The sequence below is a fragment of the Tetrao urogallus genome, assembly GCF_951394365.1.
Source record: "Tetrao urogallus genome assembly, chromosome: 7".
In the NCBI taxonomy this organism is placed as follows: Eukaryota; Metazoa; Chordata; class Aves; order Galliformes; family Phasianidae; genus Tetrao; species Tetrao urogallus.
Genome location: NC_136820.1, coordinates 22,494,606 through 22,513,910, shown reverse-complemented (window position 1 = coordinate 22,513,910; position 19,305 = coordinate 22,494,606). Strand labels below are relative to the sequence as shown.

The following is a 19,305-nucleotide window of genomic DNA, read 5'->3' as shown; positions in this document are numbered from 1 at the left end:
AAGCTGTTTTTCTCTGAAATACATATGTTTCTTTCCTGAGAACACATGTATTTCCAGCTCTCTTTTCAGCTTCCATTCTGCTAGCCTCCAGATTAAAAAGTTCATGATCTCAATGCCAATAAGTGTAGGAAGGAAGATGGTGGTGCCATATATGCCAGGTGTAGAGTAACTTCTTTTATTCACCATTGGGTCTAACTGCTGATATTTTCCTCTATGTCTTTACAGTTGTATCCAACCAGTGGATAGCTGCCAACAGAATCTGGTCTGTTGAATGCAGACCATATCATTTCAAAGTCTATAGAAATATCTGCCATAAGCCACTGACTTTATTTCTACAGTGTTTTTTAACAGCATTGCATTTAAACTGAATAGGATATACAGTATAATAAACTTATTTTGGAACCTCTTAAGATTTCCCTGATATGGAAGAAGATTCAAGTTCTGTCTGCTTACCCCTAACGGTTAGGAAGATAGAACAGCTCTGGAGCAGAAGGTGTGTTTTGAATATGACACGAAAGCGTTGTGGAAAGAGGAGTTAAAGAAATGATCAGAGAAAATTATTACATTCACATCACTTAGTTAGTTACTAAGTTAGTTAGTCATCTGTTAGTTGAACTACCAAATGTAATAGTAATTGGAATAATAATTGTTGGACATCTGACCCTTTTATCTTCTGCTAAGTGATTCATCAGTATATTTTATCTTCTGGAAATCCATCTTCCATTTTTAACATTTGTCTGATATGTCTAGGTGTTCAAATATTTTCTATGTTCTACTTTTGTACTAATGAATAGAAATTTCATTGATATATTAGGAAAAATGGAGGCAAAGTTTTGTCTCCTAAAAAAATCTGTGAAGAGGATAACAAAGCATTCTCCTGTAGCAAGAAATATTTTCTAGTTGTTATCTAGATCTTGCTGTCTTGTGTAAGAGTTCTGCATGAAGAAACTCAGGGTACTCAAAAAGGAAATAAGACAGAGGTTTCAAATCTTACATTCTGGCAATTTCGTACTTCATACTCCAACGATATTTTTACAATTATAGCCTGGAGCTATTAACTATTCAGGGAGTTAATTGGTCATAAATTATGAAATTGTCAAAACAGAACCTTAAATTTGTCATCAACTCTTCTGTGTTCCTGCACCCAGTATGACCAAATGGAACTTCAAAACTTTGTCTTTTTCTAGGCCAAATGATAGATTGCTTTATAAAGAAGATAACAAGTGATAAAAGCAAGTGCTATCTGCTTACATAACCCAATTTATAGATTATTAAGAAAATAATGTTCTAAAAACTGTGAAGCTTGAGCTGCTACTGGGCATTTTCATAAATGCAGTTTTCCGCCAGGAACCTTCAAATAACCAAATAGGGTAAACTGGGGATATTGTGAAGTAGTTGTGATTTAGGAATTGCAAATATTTCTGTAAATCTGATTTTTATTGTTATTGCTTTCTTGGTTCTAATCCGTGATACATATTATATAGAAAAACCTTCCTCTACTGCCTGGCCTCTCCAGTAACTGAGAAGGGCTGGGGCCAACTCAGGTTCTACCAGAACTTTTCTGAATACATGCTCACTGCACAGAATGGAGTGATTTATTCTATTTGAAAACAAAACATAGTACTATTGTTTCTAGCCACAAGGAAATCTTCCAGCTGCAATCCCGCATGGTATTCTAAGGAAATAATGACACAAACAGCCTTATTCCATTTAGCTATCAAGACACCTAACCACTGGAGTTATTTACAGTGTCTTTATTACTGGCAGACGTTCAGGGTTGATCTTACAGGTAGGTTCCCAGAATTTCTGGAATTTGTAGTTGAACTTCCTTAAAATAGCATTGTTAAGGGGATGTCTACACTGCATTTGCTTCCCACTTTGTGTGCTTGGGTCAAAGCTGATTTTATCTAGTTGGTGGGTAGCAATGCGGCAGTAGCAACCCCAGGAACAATATGTGATGGCTACTGAAGTACTCACTTCACAAGGAAGCTACTTGGGTGGGCTACACTTGACCTAGTTTAAAGCAGGCCCAGGCATGCTTAATAAAGGAGTTCTGTCTGCAGCACAGATGTCTCCCATCAATGATGGTTGAACTTACTTAGCTTTAAAGAAGAGAGGTTGGTTCTGATATGGCTCTTGTTCACCATGATGGGATTTCTCCTTCCTGGCTCTGCAGGAAGCACGCCTCCAAGGCCAGACTTAGCCAGCCTGCATGAGGAAGCAGAATGGTCTCTAAGCACAGTTCAAGGAAAATGTAGTTGTTACAGAACAAGGACGGACGCATAGTCCTAATTATGTTTACCCTTTTCTAGGAGAAAATGCGTGGACAAAAAAAAATAAAAATCAAAATACAAGTAGTTCTCACTTGGTTGTTATCCTCATGAATTGTCAGGATATAGTAATTTCTGATGTTAACTACTATCACATGTCTATTCTTCACAACTCTGAAATCCAAATTAGGATTAATGTAAGTCCTATGAAAAGAAGAAAAGTACTGTATGTTCCGTGCAGTGAAGTATCACTGTGAAACAGAAAAATACTGTTATCTCCAGATTATAAATGGGGATTTGAAATGAGTGGGGCACTGTTATGGCAAATTAGTTTTAAAAGGTTGAATATATGTCAAAAGTATCCAGGGATTAGTTTTTTTAAGGTATTTAGGTACCTAATTTTCCTCAATGAGAAGTGGTGAGGGATAACTCGTATTCATTGCAGGAAAGAAATTACTGTGCAGAAACTGAACACATCCTTCTGCTAATTTATTATGATGCAGCTCCACCCAAAGAAAGCACAATTAAAACTGACTGATTAAAATTCAGTTGTCTCTAAAACAAGTGTGCTTAGAGAACTTGTACTGCTGGTCTGCACAATAATTTTTCACCTACTTCTTTATTTGAAAGTAATTCAAAGCTAATAAAAGTAGCTGTTTCATGGATTTCCCATATAAATCTTAAAGTGTATAAGATGGTTAGATTTAATAACACTAGAAAAGTAAAGATAATGGAATGCACACTTTGGTTTCAGTGTGGCTTCAGCAAGGTTTTGTTTGGAGTACCCAGCTGCATATACAGACGCAGTGGAATTTGGTTTGCGAGGAACCTACAAAAATTACACAAATAACTAGCATTTTTTTTAATGAATAATACACAGACATGCACCTGCTTCAGAGACTCCATAGATTAGTCTTGCAGCCAATAGAAAAGCCCCTTGGAATTCAATTACATGGCTGAAAACAGAAAACAAAATCATGGCTATACTTTTAGAACTCTAACCAGCAAAATGTTAACCAGTTCCTGGGCTAAGGTTTTCCTGAGGATTAGTTTGTTTCAGTTTGTTTTGCTTCCCTGCTTCTTATTGAAAATTTATATTATTCTATTCTATTCTTGCAGCTGGAGCCTCTCCCGGAAGATATTGTGCACCAAATCCCCAATATGAATGCAATAGCTTCTTTACAAAAGACCACTGAAATTCAAAGTATGTTTCTCAGATTGGGTTGTTGGGTTTGGATGTTTTTTGTTATTAATTAATGTCACAGACATTAAACAATTGTTTCACAGAAAAGAGAAGACAAGTTTTGTATGTACAAACCCACATGCTGTGTCTAGTTTGTATGTATCTACATATATATATACACACACACACACTTTGTTTTTGTTGCTTTGGCATGTCTTTGTTTTTGCTATGTATTTATACATGATGCATTAAGCCATTTAAATTATTTAGAGCTTTCCAATTTCTGCATTTTCCCAAATCTCCCCATTCCAGAGCAGGTTAAATGAAATAGATGTTTGTCAGTGAGGGACAGGAACAGACGCATAAATCACAGCTCAAGCAAACAGACTTTTCAGATTTTGTTTGTGCAGCCCTTTTCAAGTTACTCACTTCAGTATGTGGCGGAATTTGAAATAAAATTTAGAAGCTTAAAATGGACAATGATCTCTGGAACAGTGTTGGCAAATATATTGCGATTTTGTTCTATTTCTGATTCAAACAGTACTTGATTGCTTCAGTTCTGTGCCTTGCTCTTTACTAACCAGATGCTTTGGGGCACTGCTCTGACCTCAGGGAAAATTTTTCACTTTGCCATCAGTTACCTTAATCCTTCTGAACAGAACTCCCTTAATTTCTCTAATCTGCTTTCTGCCATTTTACCAAGGCTGCAGAAGCTTCCTGACTTCTACTGTTTGCTGGGTCCTTAACAATAACAAATGGATAACAAATGTTTTGATTCATGTTAGGTTAATCACAAGTAAGTGGGAGTCATCTCTATAAAATAAATGCAGCTCTTGATGGGGACACCATGCATTATTCATTGATAATGTAGTACTTCTAAATGTAAATTTAGTTGTAAAGAGACTGTGAAATTCAATGTGGGTTTATAATTCATAATCCTTTATAATTTATAATCCTTCATATCTAGCAGTCACTCACAATATGTACAGGCTCCAATTAAATCATCTGTATTTGATAAATTCCAGTATGACATTTTTGCTAAATGGTATCTCTTAGAGTAGCTCATGAATTTGTGTTTTTCTTAAAATTCCCTGTAAGTTAAGAAAATTCACATCCTACACAAGATCATATTGATTTGCAAATGATAATAGGAACAGAAAGCCACACACAGAGACCTAGAAAGCTTATGAACAACTGGAAAGAGCATCTATTTCTGTTAGGAATAAGAACATATATTTAATGAAAAACAAATCTGAAACAAACAACAAAAACAGAATGGATGGGGAAAAAATAATACTAGATCTAGAGAAACATGGTGTCTAAGTGTCTTACTAACAATACTTATACACAAATGATGGTCTTTTAGGAAGAAGAAAGTGGCTGAGAAACAAAGATATGGTGTGTATCTCAAAACACAAGCCAAAGCTCTGCAGAGTGACTTAATTCTGATTATTCAGAGCAAACTTTGGTTTGAGCAGACCCAGTTCAGTCATGGCAGTCCAATGAACTGCCAGACTGCTCAGGATTTGGAGTTGTACACAGTGCTGTTGATGCGGGATGTTTTTTTTCCACCTATTGCCTGAAAAGTTATGTATCCATCATTTTTTGAGAGAGACCAAGTATTAGAAACAAATGTGCTTGAAGGAAGGAAAAGAATATTGAGGGAGGTTAGTGAAGATTCATGCAGGATATGTAATTAAAAAAATTACACTGAAAAATTGTGGAGGAGCACCTCAAAATATATTCTTTTGTAAGTGGAACAGAATTTATATAAACTTATATAAACTATATAAATATAAACTTTATATTTATATAAACTTTTTTTTTTTTTTTTTTTTTTTTTTTTTTTGTATGTGTGTGTGTGACAGGGATCTAAAGCCCTTTTGGAAATGTAACATAGTTGGAAGTGGTAATTCCCACACCCATGTAATATAGTATTTCTAAACAGTCCTGTTCACTAGCTTTAATATTATCTCCAAACTGGATTTTTCAAGCAAACCATAGTACCGCATGTCCAACCCTCTTGATGAAAGGCAATTACAAATGATTTTAGCAGTGACAGAATCATTCATTTTTATTATTTCCTGGTAATAATCAGTGCCCCTACAAATCTTTGAGAGAGACTTAGGCATATATGCATGTTGAAAGCCACAGCATACCTAGAAGACTGAGTTGGTTTCATTGTTCCTTCTTGCAAGCAGCGATTCCTCTTCAAGTTTTGTATGAATGAAACCAGGGACATGCTCCATTCTTTTCCCTGTTCTCTGCAATATATTCAATGAGTGTAACAGAACCAGCAGAAATTCACATTTCAATATAGCACAGCAGAAATGGCATTTTTAAGGTTTGGGTCAGATGCTTTAAGTTTACCCAGTTGTCGATCTGCAGCATATCTAGAGTTCTTAAGAAAGCTCCTTTGCAAATGCATGCTATGCTTGCCTATTTTGCAAGACTTTGCCTGCAGTTCTTTTGGATTGAACATACTCAAGCCCCATATATGCTTAGTGCAGAATATATATGAGTTGTGGTTTAATAAAAGAAGCATGCAAAGATTTTTTTGCTTACTACAGCTGCTTGTAAGCTTTGTAATTTTAAAGAAAAATCTACCGTTGCTTTTTCATCAGCACCAGAAAATTCCACACAAGGTACCTGCTACTACCTGGATGTTATTCCTAAATGGGATTCCTTTAAAATTTCTTCCCACGAACCACAATGGGCTTCTGTGTACTCCCCTTCTCCAAGACCCTCCACAGCAGCATAGATGCTGACACCTGCTTACCAGGGTCTCTGCTGCCCCTCTAATGCTGAAACCCCCTCTATATTACATTGCTCAATATAGGGAAACAAGAAATATCACTGATCGCTTGGGAATGGAGGGCAGTTAAATGGGCACAAAGAGCCCGATAATATGCCTGAATTGGCCCTGAGTTTTGGTGTTACAAGAAAGGCCGGATTCAGGGGGCGGCTGGTGTATGAACCTGTGTGTGAATGAACGAATGCAATGGAGCAGTCCTCACTGATGCTGTTTTATTGTTGCTGCAGGAGAGCAACGCAGTGGTAGCTAGTTACTAATATTTTATTTTATGAATAAGAGCCCTTGAAAACTCCAGCAGTGAACACGGGTTCATTTCTTTTATAGGCAAGAGGAGGTATTATTCCCATGCCAACAGATTTGATTTTCTTGCACATCTGTTTCTGCAACGAAAACCCCACCCACTCTGTGAACATTTAGCTCGTAAATTATAGGGTTTGAATTGGGTGTATATTGCAAAGACTGACTTTTGCGCATATGATCTGTGAGAATGCTGTGGAATGCCCATATAACTTTTTTTGTTTGCTTTTAGTATATTTTTTAATGAACAGAGAATTTGGTCTCTGAGCACAGTAATAATAGAGAATATTTTTGTCTTGTTTTTATAAAATTTGCCAGGCTCCAATCATTGAGCCTACCGTTATGTACATAACTTTTTAGCTGTGTCTTTCATGCTTCTGGAGCAAAGCCAACCTTCTAACACTTAATCTCAACTTTGTAGGATACTTAATACACTTTACATTTTATCCCCAGAAGGTCCCCGTTATTTAAAGATTCTGCTAACTACTCAAATGTGCACACTATTAGAGTTCAAAGAAACACTCTGGCCACGCTCGCTGGTTGTTCTTGCAGATTGGCTTGGGCTTTCATCTTGCAGTGATATTTTCGAATGAAGACATTTTCAGGTTTTACTGACAGCTGCTTTCACACTGGAGTAAAAAGTTCATCTTTTGAGAAGCCTGAAGTAGTGTGGAGAGCTGTGCTATCCATGAGGGAGTTGTGAGTTGGCCTGTGTGCAGCATGGCCAGCCAGCCATGACCACCAGCCCAGCCTCCAGGTGTCAGAGCCTCTGGCCACCCTCCGGATCAGCACCTTGCCTCAACCCACTGCCCAGCTGCCAAAACTCTCCTTTTAACCCTTGGAAAAGTCCTCTTTTTGATCCCCTCTCTTTCACAGCTGCTGAAATCCTCCCTCTAATTCCCAGATAAGTACCCTGCCCCAACCTCTGCAGCAGCTGCTGGAAGCCTTCTGCTAAACACTGAGTAAGCACTGATGCGGAGCTTCCAGCCTCCCCAAAGCTCCTCATTTCCAGGTGTCATCCACCTGGAAATTAGTGAGTGCAGGGTGGATTACTGAGCTGTAAGAAATGCATATGTAAATTCTTTCTTGTCCTCCTGGTTACCACTGATCGACCTCTGTTTCTTAACAGCTGTGCAGCAGCAGACCAGTTTTGTGACAGTGATGTCACCTGCCAACTTTGTTGATGCCAGTTGAGAAGCTCCTTACTGTATCTTCTGTTGTAGTCTGAGAGCAGAGTTTACTCATGGTTTTAATCCACTGCTGCCTTTTTACACAGCAAACTAGAAACCATTCCTTATGATATCTGGCAGCTTTCCAGCAGCAGCCAGTTCATATATGAAAGTTTTAAATAAATTATTGTTCTAGTATACGCCCTGAGGTTGAAGGAGAAAGAACATCCAGGACTAACAAACCTGATTGTTCTGGCAGAATTGCTTCAGTCCAAGCTGGCATTTCTAACATTTTCCTTTTTGAGACTGTGCTGTGTGAGCACTTTATACAACCATGCTCATTTTTCTTGTCCTATTTGTTGTGTATGCATCAACAATCTTCAATATCAAAGCAATATTTAGGTATTAACCCTGCCCTGAACTCCCTTTACCTTGGGTAGATAAAGCCAATAGCTTGTCTGACAGCATGAGTTCATTAGGCTGCATGTTACTCCTCCAATTTATTACCTTCTGGGGAAGGGTGTGACACAGCCCTTGGAATGAAAGCACTTTCCAACTTGGCATTCGTAGGTTCAGAAACATACTTCAATTGCACTGCTAACACTGCAGTGATTTTAAATTATAATCACTCGGCATTGAACTAAGTGATTACTATGCTTGTACCACAGTGCTAGCTGAGATTCCCATAAATTATGATGTGTGTTTTTCTTAGGCAAGTACTGGAAGTCAGTGGAGCCATACTCTGTGCCAGTGGATTGTGCTCTGGCTGAGTCTCAGAAACGAGAGAGGGAGGAGACAGAAACGGTGTCTGCTATGGCCTCCCTTTCAGTGGATGTTGAGCAGTGCTTTCCTCAGGAAAGCAGCAGGTAAGCCCATGCAATTATTGCAGAGAGCGAGGATTTTGCACTCCAGTCACACGGGATGCAGAAGACAGCTAGACTGAGTTGTTTCCAGATTGTCTGCTAACTGAGCTACCTGGAATTTTTCCTCCTTCAATTTAAGATCTTCCTACTTGACTGATGGAAACACAAAGGTATTCTATGCTAACAAATGTTTTGGTGCGCGTATCTCTTTACTAAGGTTCATGAGAGTACAACAACTTTGTTTCATCCCCATGTTAAAAACTCTTTACTATATAAAAAGTGCACTATTTATACTGTCTTTGTGAATAAAATGGACATGATCAAGTATAATCAACAGTATTCTTCACATTGGAAGAAATTCAAAACTGGGTTAGCTTTAACTTTCTAGGAAGGCATCTAACTTATGCTCAGATAAATGTAATAAGGACGGACTTAAATCATTATTAAATGATATTAGATAGGCATTAAAAGTTACTTCCCTGGAAGCAATGGAACAGTGCCAGCATAAAACTTAAAACAATCCTGGCCAGGACAAGGGCCAACATTTTCTGCCTGCTGTTCTGAAGGTACCGGCTAAAAAGAGAATGCTCTCTTTTTCCAGCTTGCCAGCTGCTTTTTTAGGTTAATGAACATTGCTTTCATTTTCGCAGCCTGAGAAAATGACACAGTAACTGTTACTAGTTTTCTGCCAGTTAAAGATGAAAAAAAAAAAAAAGAAAAAAAGCCTCTGAGCACTATGTTACAAAGCAGTATTTGTTCAAAGGGACATCAGAGTTTTGAAGAGCCTCTGCAGAAGTTCTTGGTGTTTCCTATTTACTCTTTTAGAGGACAAACTTTTCTGGCCTTCTCCAACAGATGAAGACCCAGAATGCAGGGAGCAGTTCAGTTTCCATCGGAGGAAAAAAGAAAGAGAAGTAAAGTAGAAAAAAAAGCCTTATAAGGAGACTCACCAGCTCCCTGCACATTGTAGAATGGAACTGCATAGCAGGAGAGGAAGGAGGGAGATGGAAGCAGACTAGAGCTGTGGTTGGACTGGAGCCAAAAGGGCTTGTGACTCTTGTGCCATGGCAGCTATTTGTTTAGTTTGGTTCTTGCTGTCTGCATGGGAATTTTATTCCAAACTTGTCTGATGGGCATCTGGGAGAACCCGTGGGGAGCAACACGGAATCAGCTCAAACCTATTGGAGCATTTGGAAGTGGACATCTCCCACTACTGTGACAGCATTCATCTGTCAAGAGATTTGCAGATGTGGCTCAAAGGAACACATTGGGGACATAGCTAGTCAGTAAAGTTTGTGGTGTTTACTTAGTCACCTTTCTTATTGCAACTGTGTTTTAAGGATGCTACATCTATTGTTGGGTGTGGATTATTACAAATGAATCCATAAAAACTCAGGAAGAATCCAGTGATGAACAGGAGACAAATTTTATATCTGTGAGAGCATTAATCAGTGATCAGCTAAGGAATAATAAGGTTTGTCATGTAGATTTGTGACTGTCACGAGATGTTTCTGTTAGCCAAGGAAAGAAAGCTGGGGATCCTGTTTGTGTATGCAGAGCTCTGAAATATAAGCAATTTTAATTAAAGTGTTGGAACTAATTCAGCCAAACACAGCAAATTCTTAAGTTGTATGAAAAAGGGCGTGGTTAATTTTGTGTATTTTTGTATTGCTTAGAATAATCAAGAACTGTATTTGTTATGATCTTCCGCTCACTTAAATCTACGGCTGTCAAGAGCAATCACTGATTTTATAAGACTTGAGCAAAATAACCCTTTGACTTAATTATTGTATTTATTGCCTAACTACTGATAACCTGTGGCAGTTTCCTCCCATTCTGAAAACAGCGTCTCAGAGCAGAGCTGAGAAAGTGGGAAAAAAAACGGATGTGCTGAAATGTACACAAGTGGAATTCATGTGGCTGCCAGATTCATTACACTTCATCAGTCCTGGGCTCTTATAGGGGTGAAGCCTTTGTGATGAATTGTTCTGTGGAAAAATGGCTTTGTTTGAAATATCCTTGGTGCTGTTGAAGTTTTTCAGCAGCGCAAATAAATCCTTACAAGCGTACATCCCTGATTATGTTTCCACATTTGTAACCTACAAAGAAGTCACCCAAAGTCAGCTTGCCATCAGGGAGCAACAGGACACCATAAGCATCATCTCACTGGGACAAAATTGACAGCTACTTTTTCTGAGGCTTCAGGATGTTGTTTTCTTGGCTTTCTCCCTACTGAATGTAAAGATGAATATGGAATGAAAAAGGGTGACCTTGAAGATTGATTTCAGAGATGCAGACACAGTTTTCTGGGCTGCAGAGAGGACCTAGCTGCACTTTGAGCATGAATGAAAGTTCTGCATGGGATTATGAATGCAGGGATTGATTTGATATTGCACACATTGGTTTTATGCCAGTATAACTCAATTCACTTAACAAAAACATATAATTCTATTCATAGGCATATAAGAACACAAGCTGGAGTAACACAGTGATGAATTACAATTTTATCACATTTGTTCCATTTATTATAATTAAAGACCAAGTATACTTTGCTCCTTCTCCAACCTCCCTCTATGAGAAATGACAGAGCTGCAGGAACTTGAAGAGCCCTCTGGGCTCTTATGTTCTCTGCATCACTCTTCCCCATTGTGGATTGCAGCCACCGTCTGAAGACCTTTCCACTGAGTATTTCTGGGGGAAAATTGTTAGTGGCTGGCAGAGCAGGATCAGAACAGAAAGTGTCATGGCTGACAAGGAAGCCTGAAGAGTTCCTTCATTCTGCCAGGAGTCTGTTTACTTTCTCTTAATTGCCACTATGTTCTGCCAAGCTGATAATTCCGGTCTTGTTTCACATAGTTGATGATAGACATCCTGTTGATTTCAGCTCTGGATGGCCAGGCCTGCAGATGAAGAGAGTGGCAGCAAAAGTCTCTTTGTGGGAAACTCTTGCCAGTTATGTTGGAGGATATGTTGGTGTTTGGAGTGAGATGACTCGTTTTAAACTCAGATTTTGGGTAAAGCAGCTCTTTTCCTGGCCAACTCGTATCTGACTCACTTACCACTGATGAATAAAGGATAAAATGCTCCTGGCTAAGGCCTGCATTAAGTATTTCTCTTTCTTTCGTCTCTCCTTCCTTCTTTTCTTCAAGTGACAGTGCAGATTATTTTTTTTTTATTTGATTTTCTCTGAGACTAAATGAAGAAAATAGTGAAATCTGCCATGCTTTTGGTGTTTTATTTAACCAAACACAACTCTGCACTTTCAGATTCAATTGAAACTTGATTATAGCCTTCATGAGAGAACAGATATAGAAGAAAAGACTTTGTGGATAGGAAAGAAAACATGCATGATGCTAACACAGATTTAAATGCAAACGCAATTAAAGGAACCAGCATGCCCTATAAAGCATTTCCAACTGCCATAACTTTTGTGTATAGATAACTGCTTATTCCCTAAGCGAGATACAGATTTAGCTGATTAGAATTTTGCTTTGGCCAGACATCTGTTTCAGAAGTCTTGCTATGAAAATAATCAGCACAGTGCTGTCCATGATATACTGGAGCTTCTGTACATCTTGTCTTAAAATGGAAAAATAAATGGGTGTGGGGAGAAGTCTCCAGCACTTACAACTTTTGCAGCAAAGAGTAAATCTTGAGAATGACATTTATCAGGATTTAACTTTATGGCCCTCATTCAGCTGAGCGTAGATTTTACTCAAATGGAAATGAAAATGAAGCATCAGTTTTGGGCATTTCCCTTAGTGTTTCTGAGCTATCAGTTGCATTTTCAGTCATATTGCAATGTATTTTATAGCAGTGGAACTGTTTAGATTGTAGGGTACATCTAGCCACCAACTAGGGTCACATTCTCTGCCTGTGCATTGGCTCATAGAGCTTTGCTCAGAATTTCACTGTATGAGCATCCAGAAAAACTTCTGAAGAACTTGCACCTACTGACCATACCCCATTGCATCTGAACTCAAAGCCAGGCTCAGGAGTCAGAGAAGCTGCAGCCTTATTTTACCCACCTGGTGGCTAGTGCCTGAAGGAAAGGACAGGGAACAGAGGAGTTGAGAGCAAGACTTTCCCTGGTCATCTGTAATCTCAACGGCTGTATGTGACCCATCTGTATGAAAGCCTCCAGGATACTTATCCAAGTACAAATTTTTCAAAGCTAGTTTTGAACTAATTTACAGTTTTGATGTTCATGCAGTGAATCCCACAGCTTCATCAGGCGCAGTTTAGAGCATTTAGAAATGAAAGCTTTTTTTTCCTACTCACATTCTCTGCTACATTTCTGGTTTTAAATATTTTAACTGTCTCAAGACCTTTTATTTTTCCTGGAATTAAAAAGAAATCTTACTTCAGATTATTCTTCTTGCCCCTTTTCATAATTCTTGTAGTACTTTTTAAGAACAAGGACTAAGAATAGAATTCAGGACACCAGATGTTGAGCACACTATTATATATACAGTAGATTAATGATGGGCATTTTTTGCTGCTTTTGTTTCTCTCTTCTACTCTCATTAATTCTAAGCTCTCAGTAATTGCCATCACAGTATATAAACAATTAAAGCTGTCCTCGCTCTGCTTTGTGTATTATTTTGCATCTGTTTACCTTCTTTTCCATTCAGAATTGGCACTATGGGCTTTAGAACTATCTGGTATCAGTAATTTTGCATCATCAACAAATGTTATCACTTAAATGAACTGGTACGTTGCCAAATCTTGAAATGCTGTGGAACAACTCTCTATGGTGAAAATTCACCAGTGTTATTACCCATTTCTTCCTTCAGATGGCTTTTTAATCTATGGCAGGGACTTCTCTCATAAACTAAGTTCCTCAGAGCATTTGCATAAAATCATTGGAAGACTTTCTTTGTACATGGGTATCACTTGATCCCTCTTCCTTCAGTTCCTTCAGAAATTTGTAATAAATTTGTAAGGTTTGACTTCCCTGCAACAGTTAAGGCTTAACTCTTAGCCAAATTACTATTATCTAAATGCCTACTAATTCTATGATTTATTATAGTTGCTATCAATCTCTCCCCCCCACCCCCAGCACAGACATACTGTTTCTCCTATAGTCTCCCTAAGGAGGACAGCATTTCTTACCTCTGGCATGGATGCTGATTTAACCAGTAGAATGTACTCTACAGTTATTTATTTAGAAACATCATGATTGCATTCCCTAAGAACTCAGTGGACAAGTTTAATCTGCTCTTAGCAATTTGGCAGTGTTTAATATATCAGCTTGTTCTTGTGCTGATTCAGTTTAAGGCAGTTCATCTGCAAATAATAAAATCTACCTGACACTTCTCTAGTTAACAGAGATATAAATAGTTCATTTTGCTCTTGTGGTCTACCTTTCTTGATGTTCCTCTTATGCTTTGATCATTTCTTCTGATGTATTTGAAAGATCTTTTCATTATTAGTTTTTATGCCTTTAACATGTTAGTCTTCAGATTCTCCTTTGCCCATTTTGTGGGTTTACATTGAACTTGCCAGAGTTTCTATTTTATTTGCCTTATTTGGACACGACATCCTCTTTTGGGAGTTCACATGTTTTTACCTTGGTTGGCTCTTAAATTGCAAAGTCTTTTTCATCATGGCTCTTTTCCTTTGATCCATAGAGACCATTTTTTACTAGGATATACACTTACTTGGGATCTTTAATATGATGTCTTCAAGCACTCGCCAAATCATCTTCAAGGTATAGAAACATACCTCCTTTCCCCCATTCTTTGCTACCAGAGGATCACTTTTCAATTACGATGCTCTTCCCTGAGACAGCTGAGTTAAATTAGAAACAGATTATGGCATAAAACAACCATACCCCATAAGAAAATCTATCTTTTGTTCAGCAATTTCAGCAATTCTGGGGACTCGGAGACTTATCTTGATTTTTTTTTGTTTTTTTGTTTGTTTGCGTGTGGTGGTGTAGGAATCTTTGAGGAATCTCTGAAATTCTAATTTATAAATTGAGGTAAGAGAATTTTTTTATGATTTACAGAACACATCTAGATTCTTATACTAGCTTTCTTTACAGTGTAGATCTGACCTATTTTAAATAGAATTCTCATTAAATAATATGGTTGCCATTTACTCAGAACTACCACAGAGCAATAGCACTCGAAGTGTCTCAAGTCTTGCCAGATTTTATCCACATGGAAGAACTCTGTCTCATTGACTTCATTTGTTTTAATATGATCATTTCATTTAGCAATAACTGCACAGAGACTATTTCCTTCTGCCAGAGTGTGAGCTGCAGATAGATATATTGTAGGCAAGCACTCTTCATGGTATATTCAAATAATTAGAATGAATGCAAGAGAGCTCTGCTCCTAGAAACCTGCAGTTTCAGTGTAGGTTTACAAAAGATCACAGTCATGGTTCTTCATTCATTACAGTCCTAATCTGTGCCATTTTGGATCTGCCAACTGTGCAGATCAGCCTGGATCAGATCCAACCTCACTGTTACATTTCTGAGGAATTAGAGCATACAATATGGATTAGGTTGTTTTGTTTTGTTTTCCTGTTTTATTTTTTTATGCCAACTTCTTGCTAGCTACAGGAAGACTAAGTGAACTAGTGCAACTAAGAGTGACATAATTGAGGTAACATAAATTTGGCCTGTCAGACTCTGCTCCCTCAATTTCACGGGAAGAACTTTGTATTTAAGCTGAAGGGGTACACATTGATTCATCTCTCAAACATATGTGATTTCAATGTTTTTCTTTCTGTACTAAGAGCCTGAAAACTTTACTTGATCTCTCACAAAACTCTAGCCTAAGCTGTTGTCCTGTAAACATGTACGTTTCTACTGACAAGTCATTGGATAGATCCAGTGACTTCTCTTGTGCTAATAAACTGAAGTAAAAGCACACACACAAATTATCAAAGCAGACTCAAGAAGGCTGAGAATACTCACTCTGGGAGATAGCAACTGGATTTGCCAGGACACCTGAACCTCTTCTCCACTTCCAAAAAGGGCCTTGAGTCTTGCACTTGAATGTAAATATTTCTACTGGGGCTTAGGCTTTGACTGTTGAGGAACACTGGGATATTCTTGGAGTACACAGGAGTTTATTAGAGCACAGTGCATGAGGTCAGTCCTGGTTTTCAGAAGTGCCCTCATCAATGAAAAATTACCCAGGGCTAAATGTTTAAACACAATTGTCTCAAGGTTGTAAGATATTCATGAGAATATCATGAATCAGAATATCATGAATATCAGAATCAGAAGCCAAATACATGTAAGTAGACTTGCACATACTCCTTCCCTAGCTCCTTATAAATAACAAAAGCTCCCACTTCCAATTGCAGAAATTTTCCAGAGCTCCACTCTTTCCTGTTCTGCCAGTCACCAGTTAAAATCTACTGAAAGCTTTCTTCTCATTCATTTGTTCATTCATTCATACATTCATTCATTCATTCATGCACAGCAGAATCTAAAATATTAACTGCTACCTGCTTTCAAATTGCTCTTTTCTCAGCAACTCTTGTCAGGTCCTGGGTGTTTAACAGGGCTTGCTGCACTTTTGCATTATTCTACAGGGGAAGCAGGTCTTCTGCTGGAAAAAGTGGGACCATGTGGTTAGCATGAGGGCAACAAACAGCAGCAGTGTGGAGTCTCCCCACAGCACATGTTCCTATGCCATACTTCACTAGAAGGCTGGGCTCCATCCCACCTCTATTTCCTCTGTGCCATCCAAACCACAAGTCAGGAGAATGCAAGGAAGGATAAAAATATAGTGATGATCTTGGTCATTTTTTTATTGCTCACATTAAAAATCCTCCACTGTATGGCGAGGAGTAGCAGATTTGAGATTTATAGATGGATAATCTTTTGGGTTCACAAACCCTTTGGAAAACAATTAATCTGAAAAATGTCTACTTTTTCATATATTATTCATCTGACTTATTTTTTAACATACTAACTATAATAATTTCAAATCATAAAGGAATGACCTGCATAAAATCTTTTAAAGAGAGATTGCTGTTTTTTTTTTTGTTGAGAAAAACTTTAATAAATTCCAGATTAATTCAAAATTCTCTGGCTTCCTTGCTAAATAAACTACCAAAGCCCATGCAAGCCCCCATTAATTACTTTTTTTTTTCCATGAGATCCCATGATCTTGTATCTTCTGAGGGATTTTTACTGAAGCCAATCTTTATGTGAGCTTATCAGATTTAACTGGTAAATATCTGTTCTATTTATTAATTTGTATTTACTTTTTGCCCCCCTTTATTTCAAGCAATTCTTGGAGGTCTTAAACTCACTTTTTAGGCTGTGTTCAGCCAGACTGATGAAAAATGGTCTGTTTCTAAATTCTTACATCCTTCAACAGTGAGTTCTCACCATGGTCTCAGAAGTTCCCCATTTTACAATTAGCAGCATAATGCTCAGAAACAGTTAGATACGAGAAGCTATGACACAGTGCACCAGCTCAGCATTTATCTCCATTTGTTACTTACTAGATGTTTTAAAGACTTTATCTTGCTTAAGTTGGATATTTCCCAGGAAGTTTCAAACAAAAGTTGCACTTAGAATCTGATGAGATATTATTAATGGATACTCTCTCTAAGACTGCTAGACAAGTTCAGAATTTGGTCTCATAAGTTGCAGGCAGGCAGGCAGCAGCCAATGCATTTATGAAAGCACAGAATTAAAACTCAAAGGATTGAGGAAAAACGTTGCAAGAAATATTGCTGATTGCTTGGCTACTGGTAAACTGGGGTTTTGTAATGGTATGGGCTCACTTGGGAAAAACAAATGCATGTATTTCCAGTCACAAGTGCTTGTAAAATAGAAGTATCACGGGTATTTTTTTCATGAAATGATTTGATTCTGTTGACACAAAGCATGTACATTTCTGGAGAAAAAGTTATAAAATATTCTGACATATTTTAATATAAACAGGAACGTTTTCAGTGATTGCTTGGATCTAAAATGTTTTTCCACTTGACATTTGTTTATACTTCCTAGGAAAGAAACTCTATTTATGGATAACTGAATAACACAAATAAACACGAGAGAGAGCTGAAAAATCAGCTTTGATTATGCATGAAAATCTACAATGTCATTGTGTACTCTTATGCTGTATTCTGATTGCCTGTTTATTTTTACAGAGCTGCTGGCGAGCCCATGGAAGAAGAGCCAGCCTTGTGAAGTGCCAAGTCCTCCTTGATATTTCCTGTGGGTGACATCATTGTGTATCCCCCCAAAGCACCCTCAGACATGTCTTGTCTGCTGCTTGGGTGGCATGGATCAGATGGAACATAAACACTGGGCACAAAGTTCTGAATAGCAGCTTCACTTGTTCTTTGGATGGACTTGAAAGATTCCTTAAATGTAACCGCTACAATTGTAGAGTTACAGTAAAATAGGCTTGGGAGAAAGAGCCTAGAGCATGCTTTTTATATGCTGTTCGACCCGCTCACCACCATCGATTGTGAAATAGAGTATTACAAAATTCTACACGATAGATTATAGATATGAGTTGCAACAGCCAGCAAAATACTTGGTAAACTCCATGAATCACTTTCTGACACTTTTTACTGGGTGATTTTTTTCATACTGTGTTAAACTGTTAATAGAAATTGTTTTCTTTGCTCCTGTAATGAAAAAATGAAAAGAAAAAAAAAAAACCCTTTATTTTATGTGCCGTTTTTTGAACCCCTGTAATGAGTTCTTAGCAGAACAAGAGAAAGGTGTGTAAACTGAAATGAGGGATTTTAGTTACAGGGAAAGCACTTCTTATTGTACTATAAATCCCCCCAAAGTACTGTGCTTGGTGGTGCTTCATTTTATTTTCCCTTCCCCTGGCCATCTCTCCCCATTTCATGTAACCTTTTCTATCATAAAGACACATTCACGATTCCCTAAAATGAGTGATCTTCTGTCTTTAAAAGAGTGCTGTACCCGCCATAGTTGACAGTAGCTCTCACCAGATGTGCAGCAGAGATCAAGTAGTCTCTGAAAAATAGATGGCTTTCCAAATGTGTTTTCATTTTATTCTGAAATGTTTCTGCATCCTGGCTCTAAGAACAGCGATCCGAAGCAATGGCGTGCAGCTCATTTGAAGCTCAGGTGTTTCTGTGGAGTTTGTTGGGGGTGATTTTTTACAGGTTGTCTTGTGAATACAAACTGATTCTTTTATGTAGTCCTGCACTGAGAGAGCTGACATTGCTTAAGGAGTTTCAAAGGGTTTTGGTTTTACGTTAGATCCCCAAAGTGCAGCAAGACTTCCCTGCGATATGACATTAGCTATTTAATTCCATGTTTGCAAACGTAACATAGAGTCGTGCCTTTAGCTGATAATGAACGCTTAAACTGTTACACGTGTTGCCTTACTGCTAGAGAAAGAGATAGGGCATGTGTGTTAGATGATTTCAAATGAACAAAATTGTGCTACAGCAACTTTTATTTTGTTTACAACTTTCTCACCTAATGAACCCTGGGAGATACCTTGAAGTATTTTGCTTGCAATATGTGACAGCTCGCTTGGCTTTTGAAAGCAAATGATGTTCATTTTTATACATTTTCAAACTCAAAGGATATATTAAAGCCATAAGTGAAGACTGTCATGCTTTTTATTCTGAAATCTGAAAGAAACCTTAATTAAAACAAGATTCTGGTGAAGGCCATGATATGAAAGATATGGAACAATATGGTTTCACTTACAGTCAGACTCGAACCTGTAAA

The 19,305-nt window shown here is 37.9% G+C and overlaps 1 protein-coding gene across 4 annotated transcripts in view; it reads left to right on the top strand.

Moving 5' to 3' along the window:
- HDAC9 (histone deacetylase 9) overlaps window positions 1-17,769 on the top strand; it is a gene marked incomplete at both ends in the record, with an annotated part of 403,985 nt that extends 386,216 nt beyond the window's left edge. For all 4 annotated transcript variants that reach the window (XM_079538447.1, XM_079538448.1, XM_079538446.1 and 1 more), the window contains 3 exons: window positions 3,390-3,474; window positions 8,447-8,600; window positions 17,730-17,769. In XM_079538447.1, coding sequence (XP_079394573.1) covers window positions 3,390-3,474; window positions 8,447-8,600; window positions 17,730-17,769 — 279 coding nt within the window. The remainder of the gene's footprint in view (window positions 1-3,389; window positions 3,475-8,446; window positions 8,601-17,729) is intronic.
- Between the last annotated feature and the right edge of the window lie 1,536 nt (window positions 17,770-19,305).